Raw genomic sequence first — 19,244 nt, 5'->3', positions numbered from 1 at the left:
GGCATCCGCTGCTTAAAACATATGCTGGATAAGTTGGCGGTTCATTCCGCTGTGGTGAGCCCTGATTATTAAAGGGACTAAGCTGAATAAAAAAATGAAAAAATGAAATGAATGAATGAATGTACCATCCATTCATTTTCCTTTGGCTTAGTCCATTGATTCATCAGGGGTTGCCACAGCGGAATGAACCGCCAACTTATCCATATGTTTTACACAGCGAATGCCTATTTAGCTCGTTCAATTGACATATAGCGCATGTCTTTGGACTGTGGGTGAAACCGAAGCACCCGGAGGAAACCCACACCAACACGGGGAGAACATGCAAACTCCATACAGAAACGCCAACTTACCCAGCCTTCTGCTGTGAGGCGACAGTGCTACCACTGAGCCACCATGTCACCTTTATATATTCATCTCTTATATAAATATCAAAATGAGGTTTACATTTTTAAAATCATATTTACATGTAACAATGTAATTTAAAAATAAGAAATATTTTAAAAAATACATCCATCTGCTTCATAAGACATGCATAAACCCCCTGGTGGAGTACAGTTTAATGATGGATTGGAAGGATGGATAACATTTTAATCTACTCTGACTGTGTTCATCTGATAGTATAAAGTCATATAGACAAAGGACAGATTGAGGGTGAGAAAATTGAGTAATTTTCATTTTTGGATGAACTAAAGCTTTAAGTGTGTGATGTAACTACCTCAATATCATTCAAAGCTGTCCACAAGAGCAGAAGATGGTTATAGGATTTTAAGAGGGATGTGACGGACAGAAACTCTTCATTTGTCTTGATGTTGGCCAGATGTGAGCCAGGTGTTGATCTTTTACACACTTGCTTGGCTCCAGACCAGGACATGAACCCTGGGTTCACTTTAAAACAGCTCCAACCTACAGCCAGCCAACCAACCAGACACTGACCTGCAGAAAGAAGACTTTATAGTGTATACACACATTTTCATATTCAAAGTAGTCATAAATCGGTAAGTGGAAGATTTAAATGTCAGATATTATGTTATAATGCAATTCCATGCAAAATAATTTCAAATGGCTTTTTCTTAATGATGGTTTAAAGGAATAGTGCACCCAAAAAGGACAAATCGCTCTGTACTGAAACACATTGACTTTCATATTTTTGTTATACTACGGATGGCAATGGATTTAAAAAAAAAAATAACATTCAGAATAAAGAAATTAAACTTTAAGAAGCGTTTAGACTTGTGTGTGATTTAATTGTGAATAAAGTTTCATTTTTTGGGGTGAATTGGTCCTATTAATTGTCGATTTTCCAAACAGATCATGTGTGTATTTCAAACCATCATATGCATAACTCTTTATTAAAGAATTATTATTTTAAACTTTTACCCAAGACATCTTCATCATGTGGATATTAGTATTTACAGTATATATCGCCTCCTGAAAAAAATCTCCTATACACAGTACGTACTGTAGAATATATATCGAATTTTCTGAATAACTAAACGAAAACATTTAAATAGGAACATTAACCGTTTCTCTTATGGCATTAAAGTCTGTGTGAAATTAAAATTTATGGCGTTTATTTTGCTTGAGGACATTGTTATTCTTTAGCTGAACAACTGATCTGTCCAAAAAATTGTTTGTTTTAGTAATCTTCAATCAAATTCTGAACATTTGCTTCTGCGTTTGGAGTGGCGATCCTTCTGTTGATGTCAGTTTAACAAATTTGAACACAGGCTCATTCTGAAAATGTAGCCCTTCAGTTGTTTCTGGAGATCGTGAGTTATGTAGCCAGAGGTATGTATGGCTGCATTTAATTTTTTTAACGAACTCTACGACGTGGTATGACGCCATTCCTTTTTGCGCTTACCAGCTGACCGATTGCCTCCGTATGGACGGCTTTCCGGCTGTAACCAGTATGTCCCGTTAGCGCGCCATGTACGTCGGCGCACTTGAGACACCGAGAGAAGTTGACCACGAAAACGGGGTTCGAGTCCGGTGAAGAACGGTTCCAGAAAGCAGATAAGACAAAAACAGAATCCAAAAAATAACATAAACAAGTAAATAGCAGGGTGAGAATGTGGTAAAATCTGAAAACGTGGTCAAAATCAGACGAGGGCTTTTCTTTTTCTGGCTTGCTTTTGAAATGTGTTAGTTGGGTTTAGGGAAGTGGGTGGGCGGGCCAATCAATAAAATTGGTTGGGTTTAGGGAATGGGGAGGGTGTGTCAGTCGATCGGTCAGTCAGTCAGTCAGTCAGTCAGTCAGTCAACAGCGGCCTCTGGTGGGTTTACGGCAAGAACAGCAGGCCCGAATGGCACGCGCAAGAGAAATTTGAGATCTCAAAAAGCGTACACAGCAGCCTCTCGTAGAATCGCAGCCTCTCGTAGACCGCTGGGACATATTTAGCGGTCTCCAAAAACGTCTGTAGAGGTACGTTTTCAGAATGAGCCTGGGTTGACAAATTCAGCAACAATATTCTTACTGTTAATTTGCTGTTAGTGAATGATGCACAAAAGAAAGCCCCGACCCCTACTCAATATTCTGTTCCGCTGGAAGTACATCAACATACTGAAATAAAAGTCTCAACAACTTCCAGTTCACACAGACTTTAAGGCCTCTTGGTTTTCCTTGCATATTAGCCAGCTGTTTATATCAGAAGCAACTTAAAATAAAGGATAAATAAGTGTTTGTGCACATACCTGTCTTTAAGCCCATCTCTAGGCTTTGTGTAACATTAAATTGGAGATGATGGATGAACGTTTTCTTTCTCACACTGACACTGTAACAGCGTCCAGGCTTTAACCCCATCACTTGGTGGGAAGGCTGTAAATGGGATGCAGCCCAACACTGCTCATCCAAACACACATCCAAGACATTTCCATCATCTAATGTAGGCCAGCTGAACACGGCCGTCGTGGTTGAGACATTAATGCTGATGGAGGAGCTCTGGAGAGGAACTAACAACAATAGAGAGATGCAAAACAAGAACAAGATGATGAGTAAAAGTATGATCATGAATCTCAATAAATCAACAAATCAATATGTGCATTTGCCAGGGATTTACACTGAGAAGTGCTTGAGCTCCTAATTAAAAACATCAACAACAACTTTGAAGTACAGTCAAAACTTTAGGAGAACAGATTATTTAAGTTCTTTTATTTACAATAGTGTACTGTAAACATATTAAGGAATGTATAGGCAATATATCATCAGTAGTAAGTCAGTCTGCCCGTGAAGCAATCCTAATGTGAAGCAAATTTTTCTTTGCACAAAAAAGTAAAGGAAAAACAGTGTAAATGGGAATTAGGCTCATTTCTGTCAAGTTGTTAGAGCCACTGACTATAGTATTGGTAACCTAGCAACCAGCAGTAAACAAGGCAAGCATAATGGAGACAGCCGATTGGTCGCGTGGGTGTAATGTTTACAAACACCACCTCCCAAATGGCACACTATACATTAATATTCTATGTACTTATGCACTTACACACTTAACAGCACAGTTTATGAATGTAGTGTCATCCCAAATGGAGCGCTAACGTTTTTTCCCCCAAAAAAGTATAACAATTCAAACCGTTTCCCTGATGATGTTTGACGGTTGTCAAATTAGTTAAATAAATGACCAAACTACCAAATAATACCTGCCATGAGTATAATCACAATCACTGGCATTATCATTTATGTGGCAGAATTTTGCTTTCATAATCCAAAATAAATAAAGTCAACGTCAGGCGACACGGTGGCTCAGTGGTTAGTTGCCATTTCTGTGTGGAGTTTGCATGTTCTCCCTGCATTTCCCCCCTTTTTTCTCCCACAGTCCAAAGACATGCGCTATAGGAGAACTGAATAAACTAAATTGGCTATAGTGTATGAGTGTGCATGTGAGATTGTATGGGTGTTTCCCAGTACTGGGTTGCAGCTTGAAGGGCATCTTCTGTGTAAAACATATGCTGGATAAGTTGGCGGTTCATTACGCTGTGGCGACCTCTGATGAATAAAAGGACTAAGTCGAAGGAAAATGAATGAATGAATGAATGAAGACAACATCAGTGACCAATAGCTCCGCTATGCGAGCAAAGCTGCAGTCGTTGAGTGCGTGAAATGTCCAACATTCCCCCTTTTAACGGTTAAATAAGTGTGTCATGTGGGAATGTAAAGTGCGCTTATTCTTTTTAGAACAAAAAGAATATCTCAGTGTGAATGCGCTACTTATACTATTTATTTACACTATTATAAGTATACAATTTGGGACGCACCTTGTGTCAGAGTGTATTCAGCAAATCTTCCATTTTTCGCAAGACCAAAACCACCTCAAGAGAGTGTAAAGACTTTTTAGTCAATTAAAGGATTTTTATTCCAAATTTGGCATTTCCATCACTCGTTTCTCATGCAATATATTAAACATTAACACAGTCTGAAGGAAAGCCTGTCTTTTCTTAAAATAATTGTGTAATGTATGCATACATGTATGAAGGAAGCATTGCATTATCATCTGAAAGAATATCATCTGTAGTCTATAAATAATGAACCACCCTCAGAAAGTGAAAAAAAGAAGTTACAGTAAGTTAATTAGAGTATTTTCTTTTTTAAAATAATTGTATACTGTGTAAACATAATTTGAGTTATTGGGAAAAGCTCAAATATAAAATGTCAGTCTGTCTGGCCACTGGGTATTAAAGAGCCCATATTATAGATGAAATAGGGTCATATTTAGGTTGTAAGGGTCTCCAACAACAGTCTAATATGCATGCAAGGTCATAAAACACTTTGATGGTCTTATAATCTGCATTTATTTTTACCTAATTATCCCAACGACTCCCATATGAATCGTTCAGCGATTCATTTGTTCCCAACCCCCTCCTCAGCGCGAAGCTAATCTGCGCTGATTGGACCGATGACAGCCTGCTGCGATTGGTCGACAGTGACAGGCTTCAGCACGAGACAGAGTGAAATGCCCAGCTGGTAATCAACTATATAAAAGTAGTCACAGTGCATACACGCTTCATAGTGTAAGGCTTTTTTCACACACACACACAACCCTCCTCAGAAGAACTGGGGAGATCGACACGAGTCTCTCTCTCTCCCTCTCCCTCTCTCTCTCTCACACACACACACACAACGCTCCTCAGAAGAACTAGGGAAAGCGACGCGAGTCTCTCTCTCTCTCTCTCTCTCTCTCTCTCTCTCACACACACACACACACACACACACACACAACGCTCCTCAGAAAAACTAGGGAAAGCGACGCGAGTCTCTCTCTCTCTCTCTCACACACAACGCTCCTCAGAAGAACTAGGGAAAGCGACGCGAGTCTCTCTCTCTCTCTCTCTCTCTCTCACACACACACACACACACACACACACAACGCTCCTCAGAAGAACTAGGGAAAGTGACACGAGTCTCCTGTCTCCTAGCTTACGATCGATCGCCATAGCAACGACAAACGGCAGTGGAACGCGAGCTCACAAAAGCCTTTAACGTTAAACCCGTAAACAAAGCGGCACGCGTCGCGTTTTTAACGTGGCTTACATGTGATAAGAGAATATAAAGAGTAACCGCGTGTACTGTACCAGGTTAACAACTCATCTTTGGGTAGAGACTGTCAATATTATCCATCTGAGCACAGCGTGACTTCATTCGACCGGCGGCGTCTGTGTGTAGTGTTTTTTCTGTGTTAGTGGGCGGGGCCGCAGGTTTCAAATCTCCCTGGTTTGCGCGCGTAACTACTGGCGAGGCTTGTGTTTCGTGGCTGCGTCATCGCGAAACACCTAATGACTCGTTATCAAGGCGACTCGTTTGAAGCACTATGAGTCGACTCTTTTATAGATGAATCAATAGTTTTAAACACTGTACACTTACAGATTTAAGCCTTAGCTGGATATTTCACTTCACTTAGAGCTGTGGTACACACTACATGGAAGGGCATTTTCAAAAACCCATAATATGGGCTCTTTAATTACAATATCCTAAAAATATTTATTTGACGTTTACATTTTGTTTTTTGTTCTTTTGTGGATGTAATTTACAGACGGTCCCTAAAAGAAGTACAGGTAAATGTCGAGCAAATATCAAACCTAACATTTGATGGATTTTATTCCAAATCAATCTGACTGCTATTTCACGAATACTTATATTTATTTATTTATTTATTTATTTATTATTATTATTGTTATTATTATTATTGTCATAGGTATTATTATTATCATTATTATTACTATTATTATTGTTATTATTATTATTATAGCTATTATTATTATTATTATTATTATTATTATTATTATTATTATTATTATTGTTATTATTATTATTATTGTCATAGTTATTAGTATTATCATTATTATTACTATTATTATTGTTATTATTATTATTATTATTATTACTATTATTATTATTGTTATTATTATTATTATTATTATTATTACTATTGTTATTATTATTATTGTTGTTATTATTGTTATTATTATAGCTATTATTATTATTATTATTATTATTGTTATTATTATAGCTATTATTATTATTATTATTGTTATTATTATTGTTATTATTATTATTATTGTCATAGTTATTAGTATTATCATTATTATTACTATTATTATTGTTATTATTATTATTATAGCTATTATTATTATTATTATTATCATTATTATTATTATTGTTATTATTATTATTATTGTCATAGTTATTAGTATTATCATTATTATTACTATTATTATTGTTATTATTATTATTATTATTATTATTATTATTATTACTATTATTACTATTATTATTATTGTTATTATTATTATTATTATTACTATTGTTATTATTATTATTGTTGTTATTATTGTTATTATTATAGCTATTATTATTATTATTATTGTTGTTATTATTATAGCTATTATTATTATTATTGTTATTATTATTGTTATTATTATAGCTATTATTATTATTATTATTATTATTATTATTATTGTTGTTGTTGTTGTCATTATTATTATTATTATTGTTATTATTATTGTTATTATTGTCATAGTTATTATTATTATTATTATTATTATTATTGTTATTATTATTATTATAGCTATTATTATTATTATTGTTGTTGTTTTTGTTGTTGTTTTTATTATTATTATTATTATTGTTATTATTATTATTATAGCTATTATTATTATTATTGTTGTTGTTTTTGTTGTTGTTTTTATTATTATTATTATTATTGTTATTATTATTGTTATTATTGTCATAGTTATTATCATATTATTATTATTATTATTATCATATTATTATTATTATTATTATTATTATTATTATTATTATTATTAATAATATGATGATGATGTAACCTCTCAGCTGACTGGAATGAAGAGTTATAAAATGTTAAGAAACAGCTTACCTGAAGGGGTGTTCATAAGACTGTCAAGACACCTTTATAATCATGAAATGACACATCAAATTTGACCATTAAGGACACATTTGGTTTGTTCCACTAAAAAAAGTGGTCAGAAAAACATTCATGACACAGTTATTACAATCATATAACATATTAATGACACATTTTGTTATCTTGGTACTGTCAAGTTGAAACTGACAGTTAATGATGTATTTGTTTATGTCAAGGGGCGATGCAGTGGCGCAGTAGGTAGTGCTGTCGCCTCAAAGCAAGAAGGCCGTTGGTTCGAGCCTCGGCTGGGTCAGTTGCAGTTTCTGTGTGGAGTTTGCATGTTCTCCCTGCGTTTGCGTGGGTTTCTTCCGGGTGCTCCGGTTTCCCCCACAGTCCAAAGACATGCGGTACAGGTGAATTGGGAAGGCTAAATTGTCCGTAGTGTATGTGTGCGAATGAGTGTTTATGGATGTTTCCCAGAGATGGGTTGCGGCTGGAAAACGTGTTGGCGGTTCATTCCGCTGTGGCGACCCCGGATTAATAAAGGGACTAAGCTGAAAAGAAAATGAATGAATGAAGGAATGTTTATGTCAAGTTGTCATGACAAGGACATCTCGTACAATGTCATCTTTGCATTTAAAAGGACATAACTGAGCAAATGACACTTAATGACAGTTGTCATAAGCATGCACAAAATCTCATTCATATTCATAATGTGTCATGTCATGATTATAAAGGTCTTATGAACACCCCCTTCAAGTAAAGTCCTAACCAAAGGTCGCTGTTATCTTTCATACATTATGTTGCAACATAAGTGAGGGCACATTTGTATAATGGTCTATATTTGAGTTTCACAATATAGGCTCATTCTGAAAACGTAGCCCTATATACACTTCTGGCAGACCTGGCGCCAGGATGTCATAACTGAGGGGGCATTTTAATCCCATAGGGGGGCACTAGACCTGGTGACTGCTTTTGGTCCCTCTTGTTTCTTTCATTAAGGCTATTTATTCACTAATTTATTACTTTGCATTACTGTCTAAGTTACAGACTTAAGGCAGTAATATACTTTTTATAGTAATAATAATATGAACAGTTTGGCTATAACTGATTTTATAAATGAAGGTTATGCAACGATATTATTTAAACATAAAATGAATTAGGCTGCTCGCATTCATGTCATCCACTAGACCGGTTTTCTCCTGTGAGTTTAGAGTGCGCCTCCACCGCCGCCTGCATGTTTTAAAGCATATGTATGGGCACACCTGACCTGGCTTCACAATTTGCATATTTTAATAGCTTTTTCATATTATAAAATATCTAAATTTGTGTTCTGAAGGTAGGAATGATGGGAGTGTTAGTAATAATGGCAGAAAGAATATTCAGTTTTGAGTGAACTAATTCTTTATGAAAACTGAGGGGGCACCTATTCTTTCTGAGGGGACAATGCCCCCGTTTGCCTGTCGTAGTGCCGGGCCTGATTTCTGGAGGTCGCGAATTATGTAGCCAGAAGTACGAATGGCTGCATTTTGTCTTTAAAATGAATGATACGAGGTGGTATGACGGCATTCGTTTTCGCGCTTACCAGCTGACCACTTTCCTCCACTTTCCGGCTTTCCTGCAGTTTGTCCAGTGGCTCGCCACATACTGTATGTCGGCGGATTTAAGACACAGAGAGACCACGACAACCGGGTTCGCGAGCGGCAAAGAATGGTTCCAGAAAGCAGGTAAGACAAAAATAAAAGCCAAAAAATAAAATAAACAGGGTGAGAATGTGGTAAAATCTGAAAACGTGGTAAAAATCAGGCGAGGGCCTTTCTTTTTTTGGATTGCTTTTGAAAACACAGTCAGCTGGGTTCAGGTGGGCGGGTCAATCAGTGCTTTTAAAAACACTATTGGTTGGGTTTAGGGAAGGAGGAGGGTGGGTCAGTCAATTGATTAATCAGTCAGTCGACATTTACAGGTGGATTTACACGAGCAGGAGTGAATGGCACTCGCGAGAGAAATTTGAGATCTGAAAAAGTGTACACAGCGGCCTCTGGTGAAAAAAAAAACTGCAAAAAATGTAGCTCTTGGGACGTATTTGGCGCTCTCTAGAAATGTATATAGTTTTCAGAATGACCCTGGGTGTGAACATTTTTCACAGTTAAACTTCACTGTAGAGCCCTGGTTTATATAATCTGAATTTCGGTTACCAAGGTGGAAAGCTTTGGCATCCAGCAGTTCTGTGTTGTTGTATGATTGTAGACTGAATTCCAGCTTTTCAGACACTTGAGGTGCTCTGAACGTCATCACACACTCACACGCACCGTCACACACTGCAGTACTGCTCAGCACCTGACAGAAAGACTCAATTAATCAAACATATGATCAATAATTGCATTTGAGAGAGAGCCTGTGTTTGCTTCACACCTTGTTCTCCAATGAAAGAGTATAAAAATCAGCTGTCCGAGATGGAAAACAGCGAAACGCCACCTGTACCTGCACTGAGGATGGACTTCTGGGATATTGAAGAGTCAGACTGAAAACCTGAAGGACAATGAGATAAGAAAAAAAAATGTATGCTATTACTATTATTGTTATTATTTAAAATTATTATTAACAATAAAACATCTATTTCATTCAGATTTCAGATCATGCATAAATCTCAATTTTAGTTTATTTTATTTGTTTGGTTTCGTGGTTTAAGGTTACATATCAGTTGATTTCAATCAAATTCACAGTAAAATGACAATATTTCTACTGTAATTTTGCGAGTTAAACAGCTGTTTGCAGTGTCTTTTACAGTACAGTTGTGCTACTTGGCTTATAGCACTCATCTTTATTTACAGCCAATTTTACAGTACATGGATTTACATTAAAAAACATTCAGTTAAAAACAAGGAAAATTGACTTGTTTTAAAAAAGACAGATAGTATTATTGACATATTATTTTCATAAGCTCAAATTAATATTGTCTACCATGTATCTACTATTTTTTTAAATTTAACAAAATTTGAAGTATTGATTGACTGAAAAACAATTAGTTACTTTACTTTGAAAATAACGAGTAACCTTTTGTAACCTGTTATAACTTGGAGCTGTTCAGTTTACATAATTGTTACAATTATGCACATAATTAATTTACTTAATACTTTTAAAGTAACAGGTTTACATTTTTTAAGTCATGCAATCTTTTTTTTTTTTACAGTGTAATGAAACTTAATAATAATTAAGTTAATAATAATACAAAATAAAAAAAGATTTTAGAAAGGCTTCCCTGACTTAAAACAATAATGTAAGAAAAAATGACAAAACATCATAGCTATTGGTTAACATTATTTCTGGCCTTGATAATGTCAGCTGAAAAGGGAAGTTATTCCAGATCAAATAGACTGTAAAACAAACATTTATATTATTTAATATTTAATCATTTTAAAGTTACTTTTCAAAAAGAATAGTTTACGCTTGGAAAGAGCATTTTTACTCAAACTCTCTCAGAAAGTCATATTCCTGTTCTTCTTCACAGTAATAGATAGTTGCATTTCCATACTTGTATAACCTAAAGACAAGACAATCCATCTATACTGAATTTTTTTACAATTTGAACCAACTTAAATTACTGTAATTTACAACTCTTTTTATTTTTCTATTTCTCAATGTAAAATGTAACTTTGGTTCAAACTGTAACATTTTATTTAATCTAAATAAGAAAATATAATATATATATAGATTGTGGTCAAGAAAAAAATACATTCACACAAATTGAAAATACTGTTTAATAACACCAAATATACATATTTTTTCCTTGGTACATTTTTTTATTAGCCTTAGACCACAGGTGTCAAAGTCAATTCCAGGAGGGCCGCAGCTCTGCACAGTTTAGTTTCAACCCTAATTAAATTCACTTGATCAAACTAATTGAGTGCTTTAGGGTTGTTTGATACCTACAGATAGGGGTATTGAAGCAGGGCTGGAACTAAACTCTACCCTCCTGGAATTGAGCTTGACAGCCTGGCCTTAGACCAAAGTATAACCTTGCTTTAGACCAACCTAAATGCCATTTTACATGACATTTCTTGCCATACCACTGAAAGCAGCAACAGTTCACCTCAGATCTTGAAAATGAAATAAACAGTTTGAAATTGAACTTTGTGAGTGCATATTCTGTGCTTCTGAATGGCTGTATTTAAATTTCTGTCATGTTTCGTCTGGTGCAAACAGCCAAATTGCTCATCACTGCATATTTCATAGCCACGTAGCGTGTTGTTAGGACACGCAGTTACAATGTAACCTGCTCACCTAATGTTTACGCTCGTAATATTCATATGATTTGCTAATTAATAACCTCATGTGGAACTCTGAATCTGCGTCTCATTTTGGAGTCTGCTACTGTCCACAGGAGGTCACATTTCGTTCACGGATGCATGCTTTAAGAGCCTTTTTGAAGGAATGAATGTAATACACAGTTTTCCACCAAGGCAACCCGGGGTGCTGAAATATAATTGGCTAAACTGTCATTGGACGGTTAAAGAGACCAAAACAGACAGCTTTCAGGCATACAAAACACATTTCAAAGCAGAATATCTGACTTCAGCATTGTTTTTCAGATAAACAAGAATGTTCACTTAGCATGTTTCTGAAATATCTGCAAACATATTATGGTATTTTTATGCTTTAGAAGAGTCAAAAACTTACATACAACACCTTTAAAATCAAAACCCAAGTACTACTTTGGACTAAACTATAATAAATACATACAGTATAATGTTAGTCTATGCTATTGCTAGTTGTTTTGTTTTCAATAATGAGGTAAACTATCTGCTGGTGTTTCAGTATGGCTACACATGTCAGGCAAGATGATAACAACAAAACTCACATTAGAAATATAAACTGACAGCACATAATCAGTACACCATGTGTTCACATGACATGAAAACTGCTAGTTTAAAATAAAAGCAGTACTTTGAGAAAAACTAATGATTTTAAGTTAACCCAGGGGCTTCGCTGTTTTGCTTGAAGGCAAATTGAATAAAACAGCTTATAATCAGAAACCGTAAACTTTCACTTAACCCATTATAAAAATGTATTTTGAATGAAGCAGTTTAATGTACGAATAATTTCCCTTTGAGGATTAATAAAGTCAAAGTAAAGTCAAAGTCAGTTTGACATTTTTCATTGTAGTATTAAGAGTAAGAATGAATTGTTACCTGAAGTTGCAAAAACAAGGCCAAAACTTTGTCGGTGGAGCTCCATCCCATAATTCCAGAGCCCACAGGCGACACCGTATCCTTAAAGTAAATCACTAAAGTCTTTTTAGCCTTGCAGCCGGTGCTGTAATCACAACCTACACAACAGCAGCACACTCAGTCAAACTTCAGCAGCATCCCAAACACAGCCTCTGCGGTCATAAGAGCACTCCGTGGCATCTTACAGCAACAGAAAAGAAAACTTGGGCTCAGTTCAGTTTACATAAAAAAAAATACCCAACATTCCTTCAAGACACGCCTCCTCTGCCACTCCAAATGCCCATGCCAGCATCTTTAGAGCATTACAAAACCCCACACCTCCTCCCGAAAGCAGCTGATAGCCTTTTAAACGCTTTTGTTTTTCTTTCATTTTGACTGAATTCAATTGCACGCACGTCCAGAAGAGACACGCGTGGGAGTCAGTGGATGAGTCGTGGTTAAAACAGGCACACATACACACCAGACTCCTACAGTATGTGCATTACATCACCTACTGAGAATAAAACACAACGATTTATATTGGCTGTCAAGAAGAAGTCATTTACAAACATTATGTCATGTCTGGAATGTTTCAGGCTCTATACAGCTTGCCTAAAACTATAGTTGCCATGAATTTGTGCTTGCAGATTTTGTTTGTTTGAGCACTTTAATACTTTTTCTACTCTTTACAGTGGTACTTTATCACAACTTGACATGTTAAAATGGTCACTTTTCTAGCACTACGTCTTTATACTGTGTTTTTTATTGTCATTTTTGACCCTGGACCACAAAATCAATCTTATCTTGCAAGGGTGTGGTGTTGTAAGGGTTTAAATGGATTTATGTTTTTCTTTATTGTCAAAAATCATTAGGAAATTAAATATTTTGTAAATACCCAGCCTGATCTCACGAGAAAACGTAAGTATTTTACGTTTTGTCAGTTTAGTGGCTAATTCGTACGAATTCGTACGAGTTCAGTCGTACAAAATTGTACGATTTTAAAAAGGAGGCGTGGCACCTAACCCCACCCCTTAACCCAACCGTCATTGGGTGATGAGCAAATCGTACTAAATAGTACGAATTAGATCGTACGAAATCAAAAAGTTACGAACTGCCGTGAGATTGTGTTGAAATACCCTATATTTACAAAATATTTTATTTCCTGATGATTTTTCACACAAAAGAAAAATGAACACGTATAATGTAAATATTGTATATAAAAATTTTTTCCTTCGCTTAGTTCATCAGGGGTCGATGCTAATTTATCCAGAATGCGTTTGATCAATAGAAGATAAAAACATGACCTCTCTGTACAGAAATTTAAAATATGGACCAATCACTCGCTTTTTAAATGTCTAATCATCTTGTTTAATCCCGCCCCTTTTCAGCGCTGTCCAACAGAATTTCACATGCTATAACTCTAGAGTGACCGCGGCATTGTTCAGCTTTCAGATGATGTATAAATCTCTATTTGAATTTTCTTTTTTGTTTGTCTTGTGGTCCAGGGTCACATTTCTTATTTATGCTAGTATTAATATTATTATTATTGATATTTTTATTAATATCAATAAAAATAGGGTCACATTTTAAACATGTATATTGTAAATATTGTATATAAATGAATTTTTCTTCGCTTAGTTCATCAGGGATCGCCACAACAGAATGTGTTTTATGCAGCAGATGCCGTTCCAGCCGCAATCCAACACTGGGAAACACCTATACACTCTTGCATTCACACACTTATACACTACGGCCAATTTAGTTTACTTAATTCACCTACAGAGCAAGTCTTTGGACTTGTGAAGGAAACCAAAGCACACGGAGGAAACCCACACCAACAAGAGGAGAGCATGAACAATAGAAGATCAAAACATGACCTCTCTGTACATAAATTTAAAATATGGACCAACCGCTCGCTTTTTAAATGTCTAATCATCTTGTTTAATCCTGCCCCTTTTCAGTGCTGTCCAACAGAATTTCACATTTTACATTAAATTGAAATATGTATATATATATATATATATATATATATATATATAATTGCTGTATTAAGTATTATAGACCTGAATTCAGAAATGCCACATTGACAGAATACAATGTTTTGTTTTGTCAAAATGTATTAACAGTAAAAAATAATTTTCTTCAGTACATTGGGGAAGATTTATGAAAACAAATGTACTGAATTTCTATAGTCCCTAAGTTACATGTGTTCCTTGTTATTCACAAAGAAGCAATATAAGTTCTAATTTCACTGTACTCCATGAACAAATGACAAAAAAGCAATTTACTTGATTTTTGCAGCTTTCCAGATGTGTATTTTAACTTTTAAACCAGTACAATGTTCTAGTCAGAGATTTACGTCTGTTTCTACAAGTAAATCCTTAATAAATCAATGCTATTCTCTTTGTAAAATTGAGAGCTCATAGTATTGTAACATTCCTTTAAATTGGTGATTCAGCAGATGCACACGAGGGAGGAAATGAACTTCAACATTTTAATTACTCGACTTAAAATCAAAACACAGCTCAGCGGGTTATAGCTCAAGTCATGCGTGGGACGATCCGCTTAATAAATCACGCATGAAATGAGAAGCTACACGTTTGGTGATTTTACAGACGCAAAGATTTTTGTTTTGATTTTTCAGCTCATTTTAAATAACTACGTTGAACAAACAATAATTTTCTTGTAGATGTTAGTAGCAGGAAATTGCAAAAAGAAGAATTAAATTAATGATTTGCACAGTGCATATATATATATATATATATATATATATATATATATATATATATATACACACACATACATAAATATACATATATACACATACATACATATACATATATATATATATATACATATATATACATATATATATATATATATATATATATATATATATATATATATATATATATATATATATATATATATATATATGTATGTATGTATGTATGTATGTATGTATGTATGTATGTATGTATGTATGTATGTATGTATGTATGTATGTATATATATATGTATATATATATATATATATATATATATATATATATACATACATACATACATACATACATACATATATATACATATATATATATATATATATATATATATATACACATACATATATATATATACATACATATATATATACATACATATATATATATATATATATATATATATATATATATATATATATATATATATATATATATATATACACATACATATATTTATATATATATATATATATATATATATATATATATATATATATACATAGATTTATATATATATACATATATATAAATATATATATACATACATATATATATACATATATATATATATATATACATACATACATACATATATATATATATATATATATATATATATATATATATATATACATAGATTTATATATATATACATATATATAAATATATATATATATATATATATATATATATATATATATATATATATATACATAGATATATATATATATATATATATATATATATATATATATATATACATATATATATATATATATATATATATACATATATATACATACAGTAAGTTACTGTAAATTTTACAGTAAATGTTTTTTACAGTGCAGACTCACATAAAATTCTTTCCTGTTAAGTCCCCCCCCACCCTTAAAACTGCACTCTGAATAATAAGCACTTTAAATAAGCACTCTGAACCGGCTGCGATTTATTTTGAGTGCATGTGCTGTATAATAGTCTGTGGATAATCATGTGGTTAATTGCAAAAAGAAAAATGAAACAATTGACTTGCACAGTGCATATAAAAATATATTTTTTTGTGTTTTTATTTTTATTATTTAGAAAAAAGCATTGACAATAACATGCAGGTTTTCAGATATTACTAAATGCTATGTTTTAGGCTCATACAGTTTTGTTGACAGAATCATATTTTTGGCATTATGGCTATAATATGGAAATTCAAGTTCATTGCATATATTTTTCTGTGTGTGTGTGTGTGTGTGTGTGTGTGTGTGCGCGTGTGTGTGTTGAGTCTAAAACATCTGTAGGATTTCGCTTTAAAAACATATATTAAATACCTACTTAAGACTGTTTTGTTTAAAAAAACTATTTGAATGAAAATGCATTAATTTTGTTAGAAAAAGCTTCAAAAGTTAAAAAGTTTGATTTAAATAAAGCGTTTGGTTAAAAGTTAACACACTTTAAATGTTTTGGAGTCTTATAACACTATATCTTTAAGCAAATGTTAATAGTTTAAAATGAAAACAATATCAATTTAACAGCCCATTTTCTTGTTTCTTTTCTAATGAAAGTGTGATTAACATACTTCCATATAAATTATAGATATAAAATAAAACAGATACGGGGATGGTGTTAGTAGATTTGCAGTTTTACAGATACTGTATTGAATAACGTGTCACAATCAGGCCTGTGTGTAGATCAGTTCCACTGGCATGAGCAGTCCATGGGCTCCTGGTAGTAATAGTCCACCGTTGTGGCATTTCGAGTGCAGTACAGCTGAATGATGCGGTTCTGAAGGCCGTTTTCTCGGCAGCACTTGCAGAAACGTGCGTGACTGTTAATGTTGAAGTTAAAGATGGTGGCAGATGGACATTTCCCATCGCATGAGTACACGGTCACCTGAGGGAAAAAAGAGACCTTATTTACAGTTGTAGTCAAAATGATTAGTCCTCCTGAGAATTTTGTATTCTTTTTCAAATTTTTCCTAAGTGCTGTTAAATAGAGGACGTACATTTTCACAGAATTTCTTTCATGTTTGCTGGAATATTTTTGTAAATTAAATAATAATAAAAAAAAAATTTAATTAAGTTTTGAATTTTTTTATTATAATTTTTATGGTCAATTTTATTAGCAAATCGATTGTCTAGAGAACAAACCATTGTCTAATTAACCTAATTTACCTAGATAAGCTTTTAAATTGCAATTTAAACTAAATATTAGCAAATATTAGCAAATACCCTTCGAGTAGCCAGAGAGGGGGGGTTGAAGGGGGAGTTTGGGGCTGACAATGGAGAAGTGAAGATCGAGGGGGAATGAGGATTATGATCGTGAAGTGCAGGGGGGTTTAGAGGTGTTGGGGGTGGGGGTGTGGGGTAAGGGTTGGAGATCGCAAAATGAAGGGGCACTTTTATTCATTTTGAGGGGCATTCCCCACCCCCAACCCAATTTTCACAGTATTTCCTACAATATTTAATCTTCTGGAGTAAGTCGTATTTGTTTTTGTTTGCCTGGAATAAGAGTAGTTTTTACATTTTTTATTATCATTGTAAGGTCAAAAATATTAGCTTCCTTAGGATTTTTTTTCTCGATTGTTAACAGACAAACCCCTGTTGTCCAATAACCTGTCTTAATAACCTAATTAACCCAGTTAAGCATAGGCCTGGCCAGAGACCACGGAGATAACAGCAAAGAAAAAAAAATGCATTGAAAACATGTAACAGATGTAAGGCGTAATATGAATGTAATTTAATGTTGATGATTAACACAACAATTTAGCTAGTTTGTCAATCAAATTTCAAGTCCCCCTCCGCACAAAAATGGAACTGTCCAACCCCGCATGTTGCACTGATGAGCGCTGTTTATTACTGGAGTAATAACTAAAATTGCTGGCCAGCGGACTATTCTATTTGCTGGTCTAGGACATAAGTAATAAAACGACAAATGAGTATTATAATAATAATATATTATAATAAAATATATACACTGGTTTAACTTGTTTTCAGCATTAAATGAAATTGGTAGTTTCATTGTAACGTAGTTTAGCCTATAGTGTAGTAATCTTGTTTAGGCAATCGTTTGGAGCTTTACATTTTAAAGGTCAAATATTTATTGCTGAATTGCAAGTTTAGTTTTCAATTGGCTTCGTGAAAATGAATGATTTCGTATTCTCAGGGCTGGCGCATCCAGAGGTGACCTAGGGTGGTAGAATAGTGAGGGCTGTATCCTCTCTAATATTAATTATTATTATTATTATTATTATTATTATTATTATTATTATTATTATTATTATTATTATTATTATTATTATTATTATTATTATTATTATTATTATTATTAATAGTAATAAAAGCAACAAGGAGTAATAATTTAATTTGAAAATGCATACAGTAAGTAATAAATAAATATTTAATAAATAAGTATTTAACAATTTTTTAAATATTTAATAAATGCCGTCTTGAACAGAATTTCGATTCGATTTCTAAAAGTAATAATAATAAAAAATAAATAAAATGACCCCAAGATCAGTGGGTGAGTTTAATAAAATAATTTAATGTGTGTGTTGAATATAATAGACGTTTGTTGATTAGGCAGTGCTTTTGTTAAAACCTCTTCTTGGTCGGTCGCAAATCTTTTTAAATGTATTAAAGGGCAGCGCAAATATTAGCCTTACCCTGGAGTTTGTTCACCCTCCGCCTATGCAGTTAAGCCTTTAAACTGAATACTAGTATCTTGTAATATAACTAGTAAAATAATATGTACTGTGATCATTGTAAAATAAATTAGTTATTAGATATTAGCTAATAAAAATATTATGTTTAAAAATGTGTTAAAAGCACTTGGGAATTATTTTAAAAATAATATTTTTTACTAGGGGGCTAATAGTTTTGACTTCAACTGTATGCAAGAAAGCAAATTAATCG

General features: G+C 33.5%; 1 protein-coding gene across 1 annotated transcript in view; it reads right to left on the bottom strand.

Moving 5' to 3' along the window:
• Positions 1 to 16,961: 16,961 nt before the first annotated feature.
• otogl (otogelin-like) overlaps positions 16,962 to 19,244 on the bottom strand; it is a 123,891-nt gene continuing 121,608 nt past the window's right edge. The window contains exon 58 of the mRNA XM_056478020.1: positions 16,962 to 17,223. Within this exon, the coding sequence (XP_056333995.1) occupies positions 17,023 to 17,223 (201 nt within the window). The 3' untranslated portion in view covers positions 16,962 to 17,022. The remainder of the gene's footprint in view (positions 17,224 to 19,244) is intronic.

Source organism: Danio aesculapii, chromosome 18, assembly GCF_903798145.1.
Source record: "Danio aesculapii chromosome 18, fDanAes4.1, whole genome shotgun sequence".
Taxonomy (NCBI): Eukaryota; Metazoa; Chordata; class Actinopteri; order Cypriniformes; family Danionidae; genus Danio; species Danio aesculapii.
This window is presented reverse-complemented; position numbering and strand designations above follow the sequence as displayed.